The 19,101-nt window shown below is 53.2% G+C and overlaps 1 protein-coding gene across 2 annotated transcripts in view; it reads right to left on the bottom strand.

The window, feature by feature from the left end:
* Positions 1-19,101, bottom strand: part of RPTOR (regulatory associated protein of MTOR complex 1) — a 329,175-nt gene that overhangs the window by 54,290 nt on the left and 255,784 nt on the right. For both annotated transcript variants that reach the window (XM_039226302.1, XM_039226303.1), the window contains exons 14-17: positions 4,574-4,648; positions 1,310-1,375; positions 831-1,022; positions 583-723 (exon numbers count right to left, since the gene is read on the bottom strand). In XM_039226302.1, coding sequence (XP_039082233.1) covers positions 583-723; positions 831-1,022; positions 1,310-1,375; positions 4,574-4,648 — 474 coding nt within the window. The remainder of the gene's footprint in view (positions 1-582; positions 724-830; positions 1,023-1,309; positions 1,376-4,573; positions 4,649-19,101) is intronic.

Here is a 19,101-nt window from a genome sequence, read left to right as displayed (position 1 = left end):
TCAGGGAGCATGGCCCGTGCGGTGTGGGCAGCCCCCCCGGGTCACCAGCAGCCAAGCAGGCGCCTGGTGGCACCTCTGCCTGGGGGGACATCTGGCTGAGCCGGGACAGCTTCCGACAGGGGTGCGAGGCCTCAGGCGGAAACCCGTGATACGCGGATGTGTACACAGGTCTGAGTTGCCCCATTACAAACGTGCCCCGTTCTGCCGCTGACACACACGGGGGCGGGGAGGGGAGCACACTACACAAACCTTTCCGTCTGTCTGTGGGTGTCTACTGCTCTGTTAGTCGCCATGATGTGTGTGTGTGATGCTCCCAGGCAGGAAGGAGCCTATCATACAAGCTGCCGGGGGCGCAGCCTGTTAAATGCCTTTAAATGAAGCAAACACACGAGTATCTGGTGAAGAAACGCATTTTGCAGAGAATTAAACAAACATTCAAAGGTCTGTTCTCTTAAGGACATGTGCCCCTGGGAACTGCGGGCTCATGGCTGCAGCCAAGGCCACGGGCTCCGATCCCCGGGTGCTGTGGGACACTGGTCACCAGGCGCTCTGCTGCTGCCTGTGGACCTGGGGGCCACGCACCTTGCGGACCACGGGGCTCCCGTCGTTGATCAGCTGGGCCAGCATCATGGCCACATTGTGGTCGATGGTGGTCGAGTGGTCGGTCCTCTCTGCAGAGTTGCCCACAAAAGTGCCGAGGGCGAAGACCGCTGCGCAGCGCACCTGAAGGAAGGGGGCTGGGTCACGGTCATGCCAGAGGGAGGCTGTGGTCTGCCCCCGCCCGGCCCCCTGGCCCGGCTTGGCCTGTGCACGTGTGGTGGCGGGCTCACCTCAGGGATGGGGTCGGAGAGCAGGCTGTAGAGTTTCTCGTGCGCGCTGTCCCTCACGCCACACCACCTGGCCGAGTCAAAGTTCTGCCAGATGCGCCCCAGGCAGATGGCCACCCACTGGCGCAGCAGCGGGTGGGGGTCGTTGAGCTGCTCCAGGCAGATGGCAATCAAGTTTCCCTGCAGGCAGGCCTCCTGCGAGAAGGCACACACACCCAAGGTCACCCGAGGCCCAGGGCAGGGGGAGGGGGCCGGCTGCGGTCACGGTCACAGACCCGATTCTGGGGTAAGCTCTCACACCATAACATTTACCGTTTTCCTTGCTCCAAACCCACCACTTTCAATGCACCCTGCAAACAGCTGGCTGGAAAGGAAGGGCCCCATGGCCTGTGGCGCCCCCTCTGGGGGGACCTGTTCAGCAGCCACTCAGACCAGCATCCCTACTCCCAAGTGGGGCAGCTCTGGGCGGCCGTGACACTCACCTGACCTGTGTTATAGCTGTTCACGATCACTGCGAGGATGAACGCTGTCATGGTCCGATGCTCGGCCTGGAAAACACAAGTCGGCCTGGGTTTGTGTGTCCCCATGGCAGAGACCCGTCCGTCATTCCCCAGGCACAGCAGGGCTCTCTGTTCTGAACTGGAGTCCTTGGGAAGAGGGTCTGAGGGCTCTGAGCTGGGCTCTCAGAGCACGGCTGTTCCCTGACAGGGACAGGATGGGGCAGGACAGGCCTGTGGGCCTCCACTCACACCGCCTGTCCCGCTCACCCCGCACCCTGTCCGAGCCCGTGGAGGCGCACTGCCTGCCCCTGCCTGGTGCGCCGGCGGAAAGCGCATGACTCTGGCATCCTGACTCGGTTCCCGTCTTCCTTCTTTCTGGTCTTCTGTCACGTGGGTCAGTCTTCATCCTCCCCTTTCCGCCGGGCGTCCGCTAACTGGGGAGCCAGTCCGCCTGCCTGTAACGGTGTCGTGGTGCCTTGTTTTTAACATGCGCCTGGAGCAGAGTCTGAGGTAGGTCTTTCTTGCTCTCGCCCTTGGATTAGTCAAGGCTGCTGATTCCAACGTTCCACCTCTGCTCTTAGCCCCTGAAATCACGACCACGGCCCATGTTCACAGCCAGTGCTTAGTAGATGGCAGCACGCCGGCCCACCCCTCAGGCCTGTGCTGCTGCCTGCGTCCCTGTGGGCTCCACCTCCTCCCGGGCGTGGTCCCATCGGGCTCCGCCTCCTCCTGGGCGTGGTCCCCACAGGCTCCACCTCTTCCTGGGCGTGGTCCCCGCAGACTCCACCTCCTCCTGGGCATGGTCTCCAAGGCTCCACCTCCTCCTGGGCGTGGTCGCCGCAGGCTCCGCCTCCTCCTGCATGCGGTCTTCACAAGCCCTGTGGCCGCTGTGGTCCTGCATCTGTGACCACGTGCTGGCTTCCCCGTGTCCTGAATGGTGCGCGAGGTTGGGGGGGGGCGTTTCCAGGGTGACAGTCCCTTTCCTCCGGCGTCCCTGTCTGTCACCGCTGGTACTATCTGCTCCTGTGCAAAGGCCCTCTTCTGGGGCCGGTTACTTTTAAGATTTTTCCCTTCTGCCTTTGACATTTTCTACCTCTGTTAGTTTGGGCCTTTGCGTGGATTTGTTTTTACTTAGTCTTCTCCAGATTCACAGTGCTTTCCCTGAGAACTCATTCCTTTCTTCAAATCGGGAAAATTCACAGCAGTGTTGTCTTCACATACTGCTTCTCCCCATGTCCCAAGTGTGCTCTCTGGCCTCAGGCTGGCAGCAGTGAGCCCCCCCAACCCCCCCGCCAGGCCTGAGTCCCCTTCAGGCTCTCCATCTGCTTCATTCCAGGCGATTTCCCCAGAATTCTCCCGCTAACTGTGCTATTCTACTGTTCAGTTCGTTCACTGCTTTGGACGGCAGTGTCTATGTCTTCTGTTACAGCCCCCCCCCCAAAAAAACCTGTCTATTTATTAAAAGAATCTAGTTATGGGACACCTGAGTGGCTCAGTCGGTTAAGTGTCTGACTTTGGCTCAGGTCATGATCTCATGGTTCATGGGTTCAAGCCCCGTGTCAGGCTCTGTGCTGACAGCTAGCTCAGAGCCTGGAGCCTGTTTCAGATTCTGTGTCTCCCTCTCTCTCTAAACCTCCCCTGCTCACTCTGTCTCTTTCTCTCTCAGAAATAAATAAAACATTAAAAGAAAAAATTAAAAAAAAATAAAAGAATCTAGTTGGTTCTTTTTCAGGATGGGTAAGAAGGACAAAAAAAAAAAAAAAGATTATTTTCTTAGACATGAAAGTACTTCTGAGGAAACAACCCAAAGGTGTATTTCTGGACATGATTAAAGAAACAAACTGTTTCACTGAATCGGAATCGTCTGAAACATACTCACCCTTATGGATTTTATAGTCTTTCCCAGAAAACTGTATTACCTTCAGTTCTCAGCTGCTAATTTCCTGCTTGCTGACTCTGCGTAGTGCTCTGTTCTGCGGGTTGGGAGCCACCTTATGCTTCTGGCCTGAGTCTCGTGGACTCTGGGCTGTGCAAGGGCCCTGCGGGGTTTTGCCTTTGCTTCTTCCAGGGCCCCAGAAACCCTGGCCCGGACATGGAGACACAAACGGGAGCCCTTTTCTGAGCCTTTCCCACAGGCGGGGTGGGGCAGCCGCGAGTGCTCCCGCTTCAGCAGGTGTCCGTGCCTGTGCTATTGCCGCTCGGCCCGTCCTGGGTGCAGACGAGGGTCTGTGTGCGCGGGGAACCCCGGGGTCAGTGACCCCTCCCGCTGTGGCTCCCCTCGGACTTCTTGTATCGGTTTTTGGTGTTGTGGCACTGTTCTCTCTTTCGAATTTCACGATGGGTTCAAAATGTCAGCGTGTCTGCAGCCGAAGGGGGGCCCACATGCGCCAGCCCATCTCACTGCTTGGCCATGGTCACCACTTCGGTGTCGCCGTCCATTTGGCTGGCTGGATTCTTACCCAAAAAGCAAGGACGTGGCTGTTTCCAGACCTCATGTGAAGTGTCCACTTGCACCAGTGAGGATGAGACTTAGTTACCACACTTGAGTTGAGACACACGGGCTATTTGCCTTGTATGTAACAATCCAGCTTTTAATGTCCCTTGGGTTTTCTCTGGTAACCAGCATTTAGCTTAGACAATCCAGGAGGATGTGCTCACACTTGGAATATGCCTGAGAGACGACATGAGATTGAGGGGGGTACTCGGGGCGTCCCCTGTTCTCTGTTCTGCTCTAGGGGCTCAGGGACGGAGCACAGAAATCGGGACGGGCCGCTGTGGCACGTGACGTGTATCTGCCCGCAGATTACTACCGTTAAGCGTTTCACAGAATAAACTAATGTGAAACTTCAACGTTCACTCTTTTCTCCCCTCCCCTGCCTTCCTTCCTGATTCATAAGGTACATCAGCATCTCATAGTGTTCCAGAACCTTCATGAGGCACACGAGCTGTCACGTCAGAGGCGTGCAAGCACTCATTAATCTAACTCGGCTGTCAGGACGCAAGGGACAGTGGCTTCTGCTGTGCTGAAAAGACACGCCAGGAGGACAGACGGGCCTAAACAACCAGACCAGGCCATGCGTCTCTCCGCACAAATGGAGTGGATCTGACATCAGGTGCACACCGCCACCCACACCCCAACATGGCCCCTCGCCCGTAGGGAGCAGCCCCGGCCACAGCACTCCAGGGTGTGAGTGAGACAAACAGCACGGATCCTGAGGGTGTTCCCAGAAGGGACGGGAGTCTTACTGGCATGTACGGGTCTGCCAAGACCGACAGGAAGTATTTGTGACCGTTGTCCTTCACCAGGTCAGCCTGGCATGACTGGGGAGAGAAAGAGATGGGAGAGAAGTGAGTACAGGTGCCTGTAAGGGCCCTCTCGCTCCCTGGCGTGTGGGAGTGACGGACGTGCGGTCAGTGTTCGCTGCCTCAGTATCTTCTCCCGCGTCCCACATTCACTTGGCAGAGAGGCCGGAACAGTGGCCTGCAGATAAACCTTCCGGGCCGGTGCTTCACGCACGCTCACAAGTGCAGCCGCTCCGGCGGGAGGGGTCCCCGGAGGCCGCCATCACCTCTGCAGCCCCCGCCCATGCCCTCCCTTCCCCCAGTCCCCTCCTCCCGCTTTCCAAGGGGGAGGCGCCCAGCCGCCGCTGAAGCTTTCCTGGGGGCTGTGTTAAGTGCGATCGCTGGGACTCACTCGCATCACGCGTTCCTACTTCAGCACACACCTCCCAGAGCAGAGGCCCGATCCGCAGGCCCTAGGAAGAGCGCTGAGGCGGAGTGGGGTCAAGGGCGCATCAGGTGCACGGCTCCCACAAGCCCCCGCGCCCCGTGGACTCCCGCGCTCGGTGCATGCCTGAGGGCCCGCTGCTACCAGCACCGGCTCCGTCCTGGACGCAGACATGACCCACACCTCACTCACAGTTTCTGGAGGAGATGACTGCGCACGTGACGGCCAGGAGACACTGGGATGTGGGGACTCAGGGAAAGGTGGGGGTGCCTAGGCCGGGGGCGGATGGGATCTTCTGCAGAGTCGTTATGGGGGCAAAGGCGAGCCTGTTCAGCGGGATGTGGGACGCAGACTGCAGGGGGTCCCCAGGAGGGGGGCTGGGGCCTGGGAGGTCAAAGCTGTGGGGCTGCAGGCTGGCGTCTTGCTGGAACCGCAATGGAGGGTGAGCTGGACCCGCAGGGAGAGGCACGTGCAGCAAGGGCAGCGGGGAGGGGACGGGATGGCCCAGATGCGGGAGGAGGCTGTTCCTGCGAGATCTGGACAGGAGGGGCCAGGTGACGGAGGCAGGTGCCAGTTCTCAGGGCCACAGAGGAGGAGGAGCTCAGTTTGGGGGGGCCACTGCGATCGGGGTGCCTCTGAGAGCAGCAGAGCCATCAGCAGGGAGGAGCGTGCACACGGACAAACAGCAAAGCATGAGGTCCAAGTTGACCTAGGTCGGAAGTCATGCCACAGAGGTGGAGGGTGCTCTGGGCCACGGAGGATGGGGCCCTGGAGGACATGGGAAAGGGGTGCCCGGGAGCAGGGCGCTTGTGAGTGATGCCCAGCGCTGAGGACTTGGAATCCCGGAACAGAGAGCCTGGCTCGGAGGAGGTGGCCAGCGTTCCCATGAGCCCTGATTTCACACCAGGCTAGTGGGTTTGGGGGCATTTTGTAAGTGCCGGCTCATTGAGGGGCTCAGAGGTGGTGCCCCAGACTCTCCGGGGTGGAGGGTCTGCATGGCCTCAGGTGCACAGCACGGAGAGAAAGTTCCTGTGTGTACGCAGGACAGGAAAGGGCAGAACGGGAAGTGAGGAGCTAGGTCTTGTGCCAGGCTTGCTCGCTGGGGGACCCCACTTTACAAATCCGCCCTCAAGGACTGGGGTGGCTAAGGAAACACACAACACATCCAGCAGCCGCCACGCGTGGGAGAGGCACACAGATCACGGACGGTCTTTCTTGGAGACAATGACCCTCGGAATGTGGCCACGACCCCGACGGACTCCTGGATCGATTCCATAAAACTGATCTGGGGCGACATGTCCACAGCGACATGTTCCACTCCATCAGGAATTCAAAGGCCATTCCAGAAGAAGTGAGGTCAGAATTGAAGAAGAGAGCTTCTGATAACAAAAGAAGAGCCACGTGCTCCCCCCAACTGCGTGGTGCCCCCACGCCTGGCCGTGTGCAGCCCCCTCCCAGCTCCGCAGACAGTGCCCGGGCCCGCGCCCGCGCCACACCGCCTGCTTCTGGGGGCTCTGATGCTTAGGTGTTTCTGCTTCCCTACACTGATCAGGCGGCGCTGAGCAGGGGGGCGTCGGCGGTCGGGGGCAGGGGCGCCTGGACTCAGGTCAGCAGGCTGGGCCCCCGAAGAGCCGGGGAAGCCAGGTAACAACACCATGAGGGGCCCTCGCTCGAGTCAAGTTTGTGACGGTAGAAGGAAAAAGGCATCAGCACCACGTCCTCTCTGCAGAGACTCAGCGCAGGGCCAGGGGGAGGGCAGCTCTTCCACACCCGCCCGACAGTCCTGGCGTCCCTGGGGACAGCGGTCAGGCACCCGGATCTGAGAACAAAGGCGCCTTCTGTTTTGAACCAGGCGCTCGATGAGTCAGATCAAGGCCCGCGCCTCTGCAGGAAAAGCTCCTCTAAGGCATCTCCGGGGAGAGGAACCGCGCCTCCCGTTCACGCCCCGCTCATTCCGGACAGAGGCCGGGTCTCGGTGCTACCCTTCTGTGCGGGCTGCTCCGGCCGTGCGGGCCGCCAGGGGGAACCACCAAGGCCACCTGCTCATGGCCCGCCTGCCTGTTTGCTCCTCAGCAGGAGACGCCTACCAACCGGCCCAGAGCTCGCTCAGACTTTCTCCGGCTTCACTGACCCTGTTCCGCCCTCCATCCACACTGCAGGGGCACACACTTGGCGGACACAGGCCCCAGGAAGACACCGCGGAGCCGTGGGGCTCCAGCTGCTTCCCTGACTTTGTTTTGTCTGACACCCTTCTCCCCCCAGTCAGGCCGCAGGTATGACATGAGGCTGGATGAGAGGAAAGAGCACGTCTGCTCTGGGGGTGGGGGGCACAGGCACAATGGAATGCAGATGGATGGACTTCTGTCGGCAGGGCAGTCCTGAGCACCGGTGGCCGAGGCCACTCATGACCTGCCCGGACCTTGGAGAAACTCACATGCTTTGTAAATATATTTTAAAAGTTCAAGACTCAAAGTGCTACCGAAAGGCAGAGAATGGGGAAGTCCGCTTGCCCCTGGGTTCCTGCAGGGGTTGCAGAGGGTTGGCATGATTGTACTGTCATGTGGAAGCGTGATGTCTGGAGAGAACATGAAAATAAATGCCACACGCTATGGAAGTTAAAGCCTTCCCTCAGCGCTACGGTAACTGCTGTGTTAGCTTCTTACTTATTCTTCTGATGCTTCCTTACGTAAGGGCAAGAAATGCGAGCGCCATGGAGACGGAGGCACCGCTGCCTCCAACATGAGGACCATCCATCTGTGTCCTGCACCTCGCGCTCCTTCACCTGCGGCGACCTTGCCACACGGGCGTGTTCGCTCTTCACAGTGAACGGAACAGTCCGTTAGGAGAGTGTGGCTCATTCGTGCCCACACAGGCCAGGCTGTGAGTTCCCAGAAGCAACACGGCCCCATCACAGGGTGGACACGTGTGCGGTCTTGACACTTGGTCCTTGCAGTATGGCCTGCCGTAAGACACCTGAGTGCTTGCCCATCTGGGAGGTGAAAACCCACATTCAGTGCAGCCCTACTGTGCGCTTTCCTGATGGTGCAGAAGCCGAAGCCTGTCCCGTGTGTGAAGTAAGGGTCGTGTGATCCCTCTTCTGGGGACTGCTGGTTTTTGTTCATTCTTTGACAATCCTCTACTGGACTGACAGTGTTCTTCTTGATTTCTAAGAGCTCTTTATGTATTATGAAGGCTAGTCTTTCACGTGGGAGAGGAATTTTAAGTATCTGCAACCCACCAATGCTTGCTTGTTTGAAAACTTTGCTCATGGTTTTCTTCCCCCATGCAAATGTTTTATTTTGTGCAGCCAAATCTATTAATTTTCAAAGACGGCTGGGTTTTAAGTTATAGCTGAACAGGCTTTCATCACTCCAAGGTTAAACTAGAATTTGCCTGGGACTTCTGGTGCTCTCATGGTGTCATTCTTTATATTTAAGTAATTTACCATTTTGAAGTCCATTCTGGTGCTCAGGATGTGCAGACAGCAAGCTCCCCTAGCACCAAAACCTCAGAAGACAGTCATCCTTGCCACACAGCTGAGACGCTGACTTGACCATATACTATGCCTTGTGTGTGCTGATGTCCGTTTCTGTTGTGACCGTTTGCCAGCCTATCTGTCCATAATCCAGCCCCACAAGGCTCTTTATCACTGGGGCTTCGTCATGAGTTTTGGTATCTGGGAGGATTAGATCCTGGCCATTTAATCGGAATTCCCCTGGCGAGTCCTGTTTATTTCTCCATAGGAAGTATGTCTGTCTAGTTCAAGAAAAGAGAGAGGGGGAAAAAAAAAGCTTCCTGGTAGATTTATTGGGATTGTATTACAGTTTAAATTAACTTAGGGAACACGGACATACTGACAATGACAAATCCTTCGGTCATTAAACAGCCTATGTCTTCATTTGTTCAGATCGATTTCTGTGCTCTTCCAGAATGTTTGTCAGTTTCCTTCATGGGGGTTTCACACATTTCAGGTCAGGTTTATTCCCAGATTTAGGGTTCTCTTGTAAACAGGGCGCACATATCTTCCACTAGTTGTTACCTGTGATTTCTGTGTATTAATCTGAATTCTCCTGCCGCAAAAATTCTCTTATTAGCGGGATCTCACTGATGCTACTGGGTTCTCCAGGCATAAGTTCCTAATTGTGTGCGAACCACAGTGGTTTACTTCTACTTCTCCAGCGTTTATGCTTTTAATTTTAGCCTCTGTGTTAGCTGACAGTGACAGTGGCATCTGGCTCTGCTCACTTTTGCTTTCCTGTTTCCCCATGAGGTATGATGCTGGCTTCCGGGCTGGCGTGAAACTTGTCTGAATGTTAGAGAAGCAGCTATTGATGCTATGTTATTGAGTGGTTTTCTTCATCCATTAGAAGACTGACCTCTGCCGCCTTCTACTTGTTAGTGTTGTGACTGTAATGGCTCAGCCTTACGAAGGCGAACGCTGAACCAAGCCTGCAGCCCGGGGAGGAGCTCACTGGGCAGCGCTGTGCGAGCCCTTCCGTGTTCTCCTGAGTTGTTCCAAACGTTCACAAGTATGGATGTAATGTGCTTTGTCTTGTGTGAACTTTTTAGTGTTCTTTGTGTGTGTGCTGACACATATAGAACATAAAATTTACCATTTTACCCATATTTATTTTATTATTTTTAATGTTTATTTATTTTTGAGGGGGAGAGAGACAGAGCACTAGTAGGGGAAAGGCAGAGAGAGAGGGAGACACAGAATCCGAAGCAGCCTCCAGGCTCTGAGGTGTCAGCACAGAGCCCGACACAGGGCTCAGACTCACAAACTGTGAGATCATGACCTGAGCCAAAGTCAAACTCTCCACTGACTGAGCCACTCAGGTGCCATTTTAACATACATTTAAAGTATGATCTTTGGTGGCCCTGAGCAGTCACACTGCTGTGCACTGTCGGTGCCTACGTCAATGTCACATTGGCTCCACAAACAGGTGTGAGGTGTCCCTTCATCTCTGCTCGGGAGATTCTCCATCCGGAATGATCGGGCGTGGCAGGACCTTCCTAGTGCCTCTCGCCGCTCCTGCGGAAACGGTCTGCTTGAGCTTTTCTACTTCTCCTCGAATCAGTTTGAGAAGTTCTATCTTCCTAGAAACTGAAGCTTGCCGTGTTCACGTTGTTACCACACTCGCAAAGGCATGCAGAACAGTCTCGGGACCACATCTGTCCTCCCTCCCATAGCATTTCCTGCCTGGTCATTTCTAGACTCTTCTAGATCGTATTTGGTCCCTTAATTAGGTGAGCTGATTCTCCCCCCAAAGAAACTGCTTCTTGTTTACAGTTTCGGTTTTATGTTTTTGTTTGTAAACTCAGAGAAAGCCCTTTCTTTTATCTTTATCAAACTGCTTTTTTCTGCTGGCCTGTAGTTCCTCTTGTGTCGTCTGTCTAGCTGGCCGCCTGCTCTGCTCCGATCTGTGGGAATGGAGGAGGCTGGCGTGGGACTTACGACTGCAAAGTCTTCTCTGAACGTGCCTTTGGCCATATCCTGGGGTCCGATGCCCGTTACTTTCATTTTCCGTACTTTTGGAAACTATAATTTTGTTCTGTATTTTTCCTTTGACCCAAGAATGAAGATAATTGCTTTAAAAAAATAATAAATTTCTAGTTGGAAGGCCTGTTCTGTTTTCTGACACTGTTATTCATTTCTGGTCCCGCACTGCACATCATCTGTACTATTTCTGCTATTTGGAAATTCTTAAAGTTTCTTTTGTGGCCTAATATGTGGTCAAATCTATAAACAAATACTTAACAAAGGAAATAGTCTTTATAATCAGGACGCAGGGTTCAATATGAGTTCTTCAGGCCGTACTTGTGAGTCTATGCCATTCTTCACGAGAGTGGCAACGACGGTCGTGGCTGGCCGTGCCTGGGCTGTGTTATGAGCTCTGTGGACGCGGATTCCACCACTGCCTCAATAGGAAGTTAAGTCCCATTCTGACACGTGGAAGCCAAGGTCTGAATAGGCAGTGACCTGCCCGAGGGTGGTCAGCAGAGCCGGAACCCAAACCAAGTCTGGTCCAAATCATAGTGCCTTCCTCACTCCACTCAGTGCCAAGGTATTTAACTCCACCCCTCCCATCCTATGGGGGGACAGGGGACACATGGGCTTACAGTGCCACTCAGTTCTCTCCCTGATGGTCATGGAAACACCCATCCTGGCAGAGGTCCGCGGCTCAGGCAGGCAGCAGGAGGCAGTGGTTCAGCGTGTCCTGTTTCAGGTGTGGAAGGCTGGGCCATGCTCCCCGTTGTACTCCTGGGGGTTTCTCTACTACGTGCAAATCAGGTCAACACGCAGAGTGAGAAAGAGCAGCACAAGAGCAGTGGCTGGTCTGTCCCTCCCACCAGCGTCCAGCTCCCCAGTGGCGGCCAATCGCAATTCTTGTGGACAGGTTTTCAAGACTTTATCTCCAGATTTCGAAATAATGGCTATGTCTTTATGTAGCCATTTTAGACATTATTTACCGATGTTCTGCTATAGAATATGAGGATTTTGCTCCTCTACACTCGGACCTTGTTTCCCACCTACTTTCCTGGATGATTTCACGGTAGCTTTTGGACAATCTGACACTGAGCATTTACCTTACATGCAGGCAAATCTTCACTGAGGAAGCATTTCCTCACTATAATCCTCGCATTTAACTTGCTTCTCTGGACGACGGACAACCCCCCACTCATTTCTATACCTGCTCAGCCATCGGAGAGTGGTCAGCTCCTGCGTCTCTGTCCGCCTGGCCCAGGGGAGCTCTGCTCTGGGCGGATTCTGGCCTAGGCCGAAAGCGGCCCTCACCCTGGTGCCAGCCCTTCTGCTACACTGGACCCTGGGCTCCTGGTGCTCCTCTGAGAGTCCTGGAATCCTCTGACCTGTTTATTTCCATAGCACAGCCCTACTGTCCCAGTCAGGCCCTGACACTGTCCCTGAGGTCACACTGAGCCAGGCTGCCCGGGCCCTCCGCCCTCGGTGTCAAGTACCCAGTGGCAGAATGGGCAGCATTGATGGAGAAATGCTTCTGAATGAAGAGAAGCCCCCCCACAGTCTCCTCCCCTCCAATGCCGGGTGCTCCCTGTCCCTCTCGGATACCGGGCGCTCCCCCTCCCCCTCAGATATGGGGGGGAGGCTCTCCTTCCCCCTCAGATACCGGGCGCTAGCACTCACACTTTGTTTTTGACATGACTCTTCTCAACGCACCTGTGTCTTGGCTCTAGGCCTGTCGTCCCCACTGGGGGCATCTGAGCTCCCTCTGGGCACAGCCTCTCAAGTCAGCCCAGCTACTCTCGGGACCTTCTGCTTGGTCTTACTGTGGCGGGATGCCCCGAAGTGCTGCCTTCAGGTGAGCTCTTGACACCGGACCCTGCTTTGTTGTATCCTCAGCTCTTGAAGGACAAAGACCTGATTATTACTCTTTATGGTCCTGGAATGCAACACAGCCTGGTTCCCATCAGAGGCCCACTAAGTGTTTGCTGAACAAATAAAAAAGCCGATGTGTGCATGAAGAGGCATTAGGATTCCCAATCATGGATTGGGAATGACCCGGTAAGTGCTTCCAGTGTAGATGAGTCAATCTAGCGGCCCGTGGACGCAGGAGGGAATGGGCTTTCCTGGGTCCAGAGCTGCGGAGTGGCAGAGCCAGGATGCCGAGACCCAGCCCCTCCCAGCCATGCCCTGTGGGTTTCTACCCAGACCCTGAAGCCAGGTCACCACCAGGTGCAGCCTCATGGTCCCGGCTGGGAACTGTGACTAGGCTGGCGCCTCCTGGACTGTACAGTAACCAAGCTTAGACTTCAGGCCCCATATACCAGACCTGTGGTCGCCTTTTTCATAAAACATGTAGGACTCGGGTCCTGCTCTCGGGCTGACCAGCACCCCGTCCCATCCTCGTTCTGACCAGCGCGGCGGAGCTGGCAGGCGATTCAGCCCAGCCTGATGATGAATCACGGGCCCTGAGTCATCACCCAAAAAAACGCTTGTCTTGATTGCCCTCAGCATCGGGCTGACGCTTCAGCTCCTCTCACCAGGAAGTCCCCTGCAGCCTGAGTCACTGCGCCCATTCATGCTGCAAAAGGGTGATCCGTCACCTGTCCCCCCGCACCAGTCCAGTCCACGGGCAGCAGGCCCAAAGACCTGATGTGAGTGGCAGTGACAGCCTCCTGCTTCCTCCCTCTGCTCCCCATTCCACTCCTGGAAGTCCAGAGGCATCTGGAAACAATGGTGTCCCTTCTGCCAGACACAGACACACTCAGCAGCAACCTGGCCTGTTACCAAAGTGCACGTGTGGCTGGGCCTGACCCCCTCCCGGGCAGGTGTGGGAAGGGGCAGCCCCCAGCTCCTGCGACGTACTCTGCAGGCCCACAGTTCTCCTGGGGACCCAAGAGGATCTCCTCCAGGTTAAAACCCACCCCAAGGACCTCTGAAATGCAGCTGCCTCACGGAACTGCGATGAGGGCTAGGAAGACGTGCGTGGCAGCTGTATTTTACTGAACAATACAAACGGCACCTCACGTCCACCAGCGCGTCCTTGCCAACTACAGCTCCGTGAGACATGCAAACTTGTGCTCCCTGATGGTAAGATTTTCTTTATTTTCTGCACCTTATAACCCATAGTTTGGAAATTAAATGGACCATCAAAGCAATTTAATTACTGATGTCAAAATGAGCAGATGAAGGGTCAGTAACATTCATCAAGTGCCTACAGCAAGCCAGACGTGGGGCTGGGGCTTTACTGTGGCCTTCGGCCTGCCCGCTGCCCCGTCCCGCTCACTGCCCACGGCCCCGCCCCTGCGCTGCCCGCCGCCCCGCCCCCTCACTGCCCTCTGCTGCCCGAGCACCTGCTGGGGGCACCTGCTGGGGCCGAGCAGCAGGGCAGCAAGGCTGGCTCCGGAAGGGAACTGAGAGACGGAATACACAAAACCCTGGGAGTGCAGAACAAAGGAGAACAGCTCCAACACCAAACCTTATAAAATAAGGCTAAGCCAGTAACAAGGGAGGAAAATGAAAAGAACAATACTCAGATTTAAAAAAAAAAAAAGAAAGATGGTAAAGGAATCATGTTCGACCTCAGACATAAAGCAGGCCATGTAACAAAAATCCCAGTGCACCGGTGAGCTCCCTGTGAGAACAGGATGGAAGCCGGGGTCGGCGGGAGAGCACGTGGAGCCACCTGGCAAACACACCTCAGCCAGGTCCCATCCGCGGTGATGGCGCCACATCGACAACAACTCGGACCCCTGACGTGATAAGGGCACTCTGCCTCCGCGGTCTTCCTCCCACGCATCCCGATGGAGGGACAGCCCCAGCACCCCCAGAGCTCCCTGGCCACCCAAAACCAGGCACACAAGAGACGGCACAGCCCAGAGGCACCTGGGGAGACGTGACGGCTGGGGTAGGAAGGGGACAACAGCGAAACCAAGGGCACCGAGCAGAGTGTGGACCTCAGTTAGTGGCAGTGTGTCAACAGTGATTCCTTGAGATATTAAGAGGGGACCGTGGGTGTGGGATACACGCAAGCTCTATTTACTATTCTAGGTGTTCTGTAAATGTAACCTGATCTAAAAAAGTAGTTTATTAAAAGAAAACCTGTAGGAACAAGGCAGTCAGAGACAAAGAGACACACCGCCAGCACAGGAGTAGTGACCATCCCGGGTCCTGGGCGGGCCAGCCCCTCGCAGCGGCCAGGCCACCACGACAGCAGGCTCTGGACTGCGAACTCTCTGGCCCTTCGGGTCACGCCCGGGTCTCGGTGACCCGGGTCATCACAGGATGGAAGAGAAGGCTCCCCCCACCCATTTTCTCCACTGAGCTTTCCTGTGTGAGCCTGGAGGGGGAGGTGGGAGGGGGCGCAGGTGCAGGAAGAGAAGCTGGCCACGTCAGAGCCAGTGGGGGGGCGCGGTGATAGGGCTGCTTTGTGGGGAAATTGGCACACGTTCAGGGACCGCGAAGGGGAGCCAGCATAGGTGTGAGGGCACAGAAATAAAATCCATCCGCTTTTACTCACAGAGTATGTTCTTCCTGGTTCCACGACAGCTTCACACATGGCAGAGTTCTGTGTGTCCCCGAATTTGGACTGACTTCATGGATACGACACAGAGCGTTTTTCCAAATTTGCAGACACTGTGCCCTCAGCGCCCTGGTGGCACTATAAATAACTTTACCAAGTGGAACTTGGGAGCATAAAAACGGTGCCTACGTATCGTTGCCCAAACAACTGCAACCCAGCGGCCAGGGCTCTCTGCCCGTCTCCCCTCCCTCGGTCTGGTTAATCAGCAGAAAGGGTAATACAGGGTCTGAGGGACTCACTAGAGCATGGCCAGCGCCCTCCCAGAGCGAGGCCCGCAGAGATTGCAGGTGTGGCCACATTTCATAAGCTTCCTCCTCTGGTGATATCGCTCTTCATCTCTGACCCTATCACACGACCTCAAGGACAAGTCAAATATTCTGCATCATGTGCTCTCTTCCTCTCGCTTCCCCTGTGCTTGTCTGCACTTTTTCAAAGTTACAGATGGCAGGAGGCTCTGCCTGGAAACTTTCCTGAGAAAAAGGACGTTCTCTTACATAACCACCAACCACTGTCACTCAAGCAATTTATCATCGATGCCATGCTATTCTCCCATATCCAGTCTCTGTTCAAATTTCTCCCAATTGTAAAACCATGTCTTTTACATCTTTTGGTTTTGGGTCCAGGATTGAGACCTGCACTTCTGGGTCATGCATTAGGAGTCTTCATCTAGAACAATTTCTCCAGGTTTCGTTGTCTTTCTCGAATTGAAAATCTAGAAGGGACAGTACAGTTGTTCATACACTGTTCCACAATTTGAAATTAAAAAAACATTTTTTAACACTTATTTTTGAGAGACAAAGAGAGCATGAGCCAGGGAGGGCCAGAGACAGAGGGATACACAGAATCCGAAGTAGGCTCCAGGCTCTGAGCTGACCGCGCTGACCACACAGAGACTGATGCGGGGCTCTAACCCACAAACTGTGAGATCATGATCTGAGCCAAAGTCGGATGCTCAACCAACTAAGCCACCCAGGTGCTCCTGTTTTATTTATTTTTGAGAAAGAGAGACAGGGCATGAGTAGGGGAAGCATAGAGAGGGAGACATAATCTGAAGCAGGCTCCCGGCTCTGAGCTGTCAGCACAGAGCCCGATGTAGGGCTTGAACTCATGAACCGTGAGATCATGACCGGAGCCAAAGTTGGACTCTCAACCGACTAAGCCACCCAGGTGCCCCCACAATTTGAAATTCTTAACAGTTCTACTGAGGTTGAAATGATATACAAAAAAACTGCACGTCTAAAAACACAGATTTCAGTAATTTCATGTCCATATCCATGAAAACATGCCCACAATCAAGCAATCTCTGCCCTTAAAACTTTCCTTGCGCCCCTTCCACATCCTCTCCCCAGGCAGCCATCTGCTCTCTGTGAGTACAGTTTACATTTTCTAGAATTTTATATAAATGGAATTACATAGTGAATAATCTTCTTTTACTGGCTTCTTTCCCTCAGCTATTTTGGGGCTAGTATATCTTTTTTTATTGTATAGCGGTACTGGCCTGTGTGGATAAATCACTGTTTGCTCGTTCACTCCCGTTGATGGTCTTGGGCTGCTTCCGTTGTTTGGTTATTACCAAGAAAGCTGCTATAAACATCGTGTACAGTTTTTTAATGGACATGTGCCTTCGAGAAACCAGACTTGAGAAACACAGGGTGGGCATGCCATTTATACCTGCGCTGGACAGTGTTTGCATTGTGGACACTCTAGCAGCTGCGTGCTGGTATCTGACTGGTTTCATTTGCGTTCTCCAAGGACAAATGGCAAGCAGCACTTGTCGGGTGCTTTTCTGCCATCATACTACTTCCTTCATGAAGTGACCGTTGAAACCCTTCGCCCATTTTTTGGTTTATGTATTTGTTTTCATACTGAGCTTTGAGAGTTCCCTCTGTAACCTAAGAGTTTTTATTAGGTAAATGATTTGCAAATCTTTTCCCATTTTGAGTTAACTTTTTAAAAAAAATTTTTTAATGTTTTATTTATTTCTGAGAGAGACAGCGTGAGCAGGGGAGGGGCAGAGAGACAGGGAGACACAGAATCTGAAGCAGGCTCCAGGCTCTGAGCTGTCAGCACAGAGCCTGACACGGGGCTCGAACCCATGAACTGTGAGATCATGACGTGAGCCGAAGTCAGACGCCTAACCGACTGAGCCCCAACTTTTTAATGAGGTGTACACTGTGGTTCATTTGTTTGCATACGATGTACAACTGCCCCAGGGCCACATGGTGAAAAGACACTCCTTTCTGTTGAGCTGAACTCTGCATCTTTGTCTATGACACACACGTGCAGGTCTAGCTCCTGACTTCTCATTCGTTCCCACTATCCAAGATGCTGCTTTCAGCCCCGACTGTTACAGATACGGGTAAGTCTTGACATCAGGTAGTTTTAGTCCTTTAATGTTATTCTTTTTTTTTTTTTTTTTTAAAGAAAGTTGTTTTGTTTATTCTTAGGTCCTTTGCATTTGCATATATGGATCTGTAGTCAGGACCCATGTTGATAAATCTCTCCATTTATCTAGATTTTCTGTCATTTCTCTTGCCAATGGATTACAGTTTCAAGTACAGGAGTCTTGCATATCTTTTGCTGGAATTCATCCCTAAGTATCTTATATTTTTGATACTGCTGTAAATGCTTTTTACTTTAAGTTCAACTTTTCATGGTTAATAGTATATATAAATAAAATAGATTGTTGTGTGTTGACCTTATAACCTATAACCTTACTAAGCACACTTAGTGGTATGTTGTGGGTTGTTTTTTTTTTAATAGAGTCAATCGGATTTTCTACAAAGAGAATCATGTTGATTGAAAACTGAGACAGTTACACTTTTTCCTTTCCAACCTGGATGCCATTTCTCCCTAGAGCTCTGGGTGCAGCGCTGGAAAGGAATGATGAGGCCAGACAGTCTGGTCTTGCTCCTCATCTTCGTGTTCAGACTTTTCACCATTAAGTGTGATGTTGGCTGTAACAGTTTTTGTAGATGCTGTCTGTCCCACAGAGGATGCTCCTTCTGTTACAGGTTTGCTGAGAGCTTTTTTTTTTTTTTTTAAAGTCTGAAATCTGAAATAGCTTTTAGATTTGGTCAAATGCTTTCTTTGTGTCTATTGAGAATGATAATATGGCCTTTTTTGTTGTCAATGCAGTAAATTACAGTGATTTTTTTTCAATCACTAAACAACCTTGCATTCCCGAAATCAATTCTACTAGGTCATGAGTTTTAGCCTTTTTACATGTTGCTGAGTTTGATTTACTAAGGCTTTTTTAAATTTAAGTTTTAAAAATATTTTTAAGTTTATTCAGTTTGAGAGAGAGAGAAAGTGAGTGAGCATGTACACATGCGAGTGGGGAAGGGGTAGGTACAGAGAGAGAGAAAGAGAAAGAGAGAGAGAGAGAGGGAGGGGGGAGGGAGAGAGAGAGAGAATCTCAAGCAGGCTCTGCACTGTCTGCACAGAGCCCGATGTGGGGCTCAATCCCACAACTGTGAGATCACGACCTGAGCTGATAACAAGAGCGGGGCGCCCAGCCGACGGAGCCCCCCAGGCGCCCCTGACTTACTAAAGTCTTATTTGGAGTGTTTGCATCAGTCCTCACAAGAACGCTGGTCTGAGAAGTCTCTGTCTGGATCGGCACCAGGCCCTTCCTGCCAGCAGTGGAACGACACAGCAGAGTGCTGATTTGTATCCATTCCCTCAGTGACGCTCGCCAGAATTCATCAGCAAGGCCACTGGACCTGGAGTTTTCTCTGCGGGAATGTTTCAAACTACAAATCCAATTTCTTGGCAGATACAGTACTAGTCTGACTCACTTCTTTAATGAGAAACTTGTGTCATTCAAGGGATGTGTCTTTTTTATCAAACTTACCGAGTGTTCTGGCAGTGAGCTGTTCCTAATATTCGTGTATTACTCCCTTAATGTTTCTAGAACCTTCAGCGATGCCACCTCTCATTCCTGATTTGGGAATTGGCGTCTGTTTTTCTCTGTGCAGTCA

The sequence above is a fragment of the Hyaena hyaena genome, unplaced genomic scaffold (genome assembly GCF_003009895.1).
Source record: "Hyaena hyaena isolate Hyena2069 unplaced genomic scaffold, ASM300989v1 scaffold_21, whole genome shotgun sequence".
NCBI classification, from domain to species: domain Eukaryota; kingdom Metazoa; phylum Chordata; class Mammalia; order Carnivora; family Hyaenidae; genus Hyaena; species Hyaena hyaena.
The sequence above is the reverse complement of the archived record's forward strand: the minus strand, read 5'-3'. Positions and strand labels throughout refer to the sequence as shown.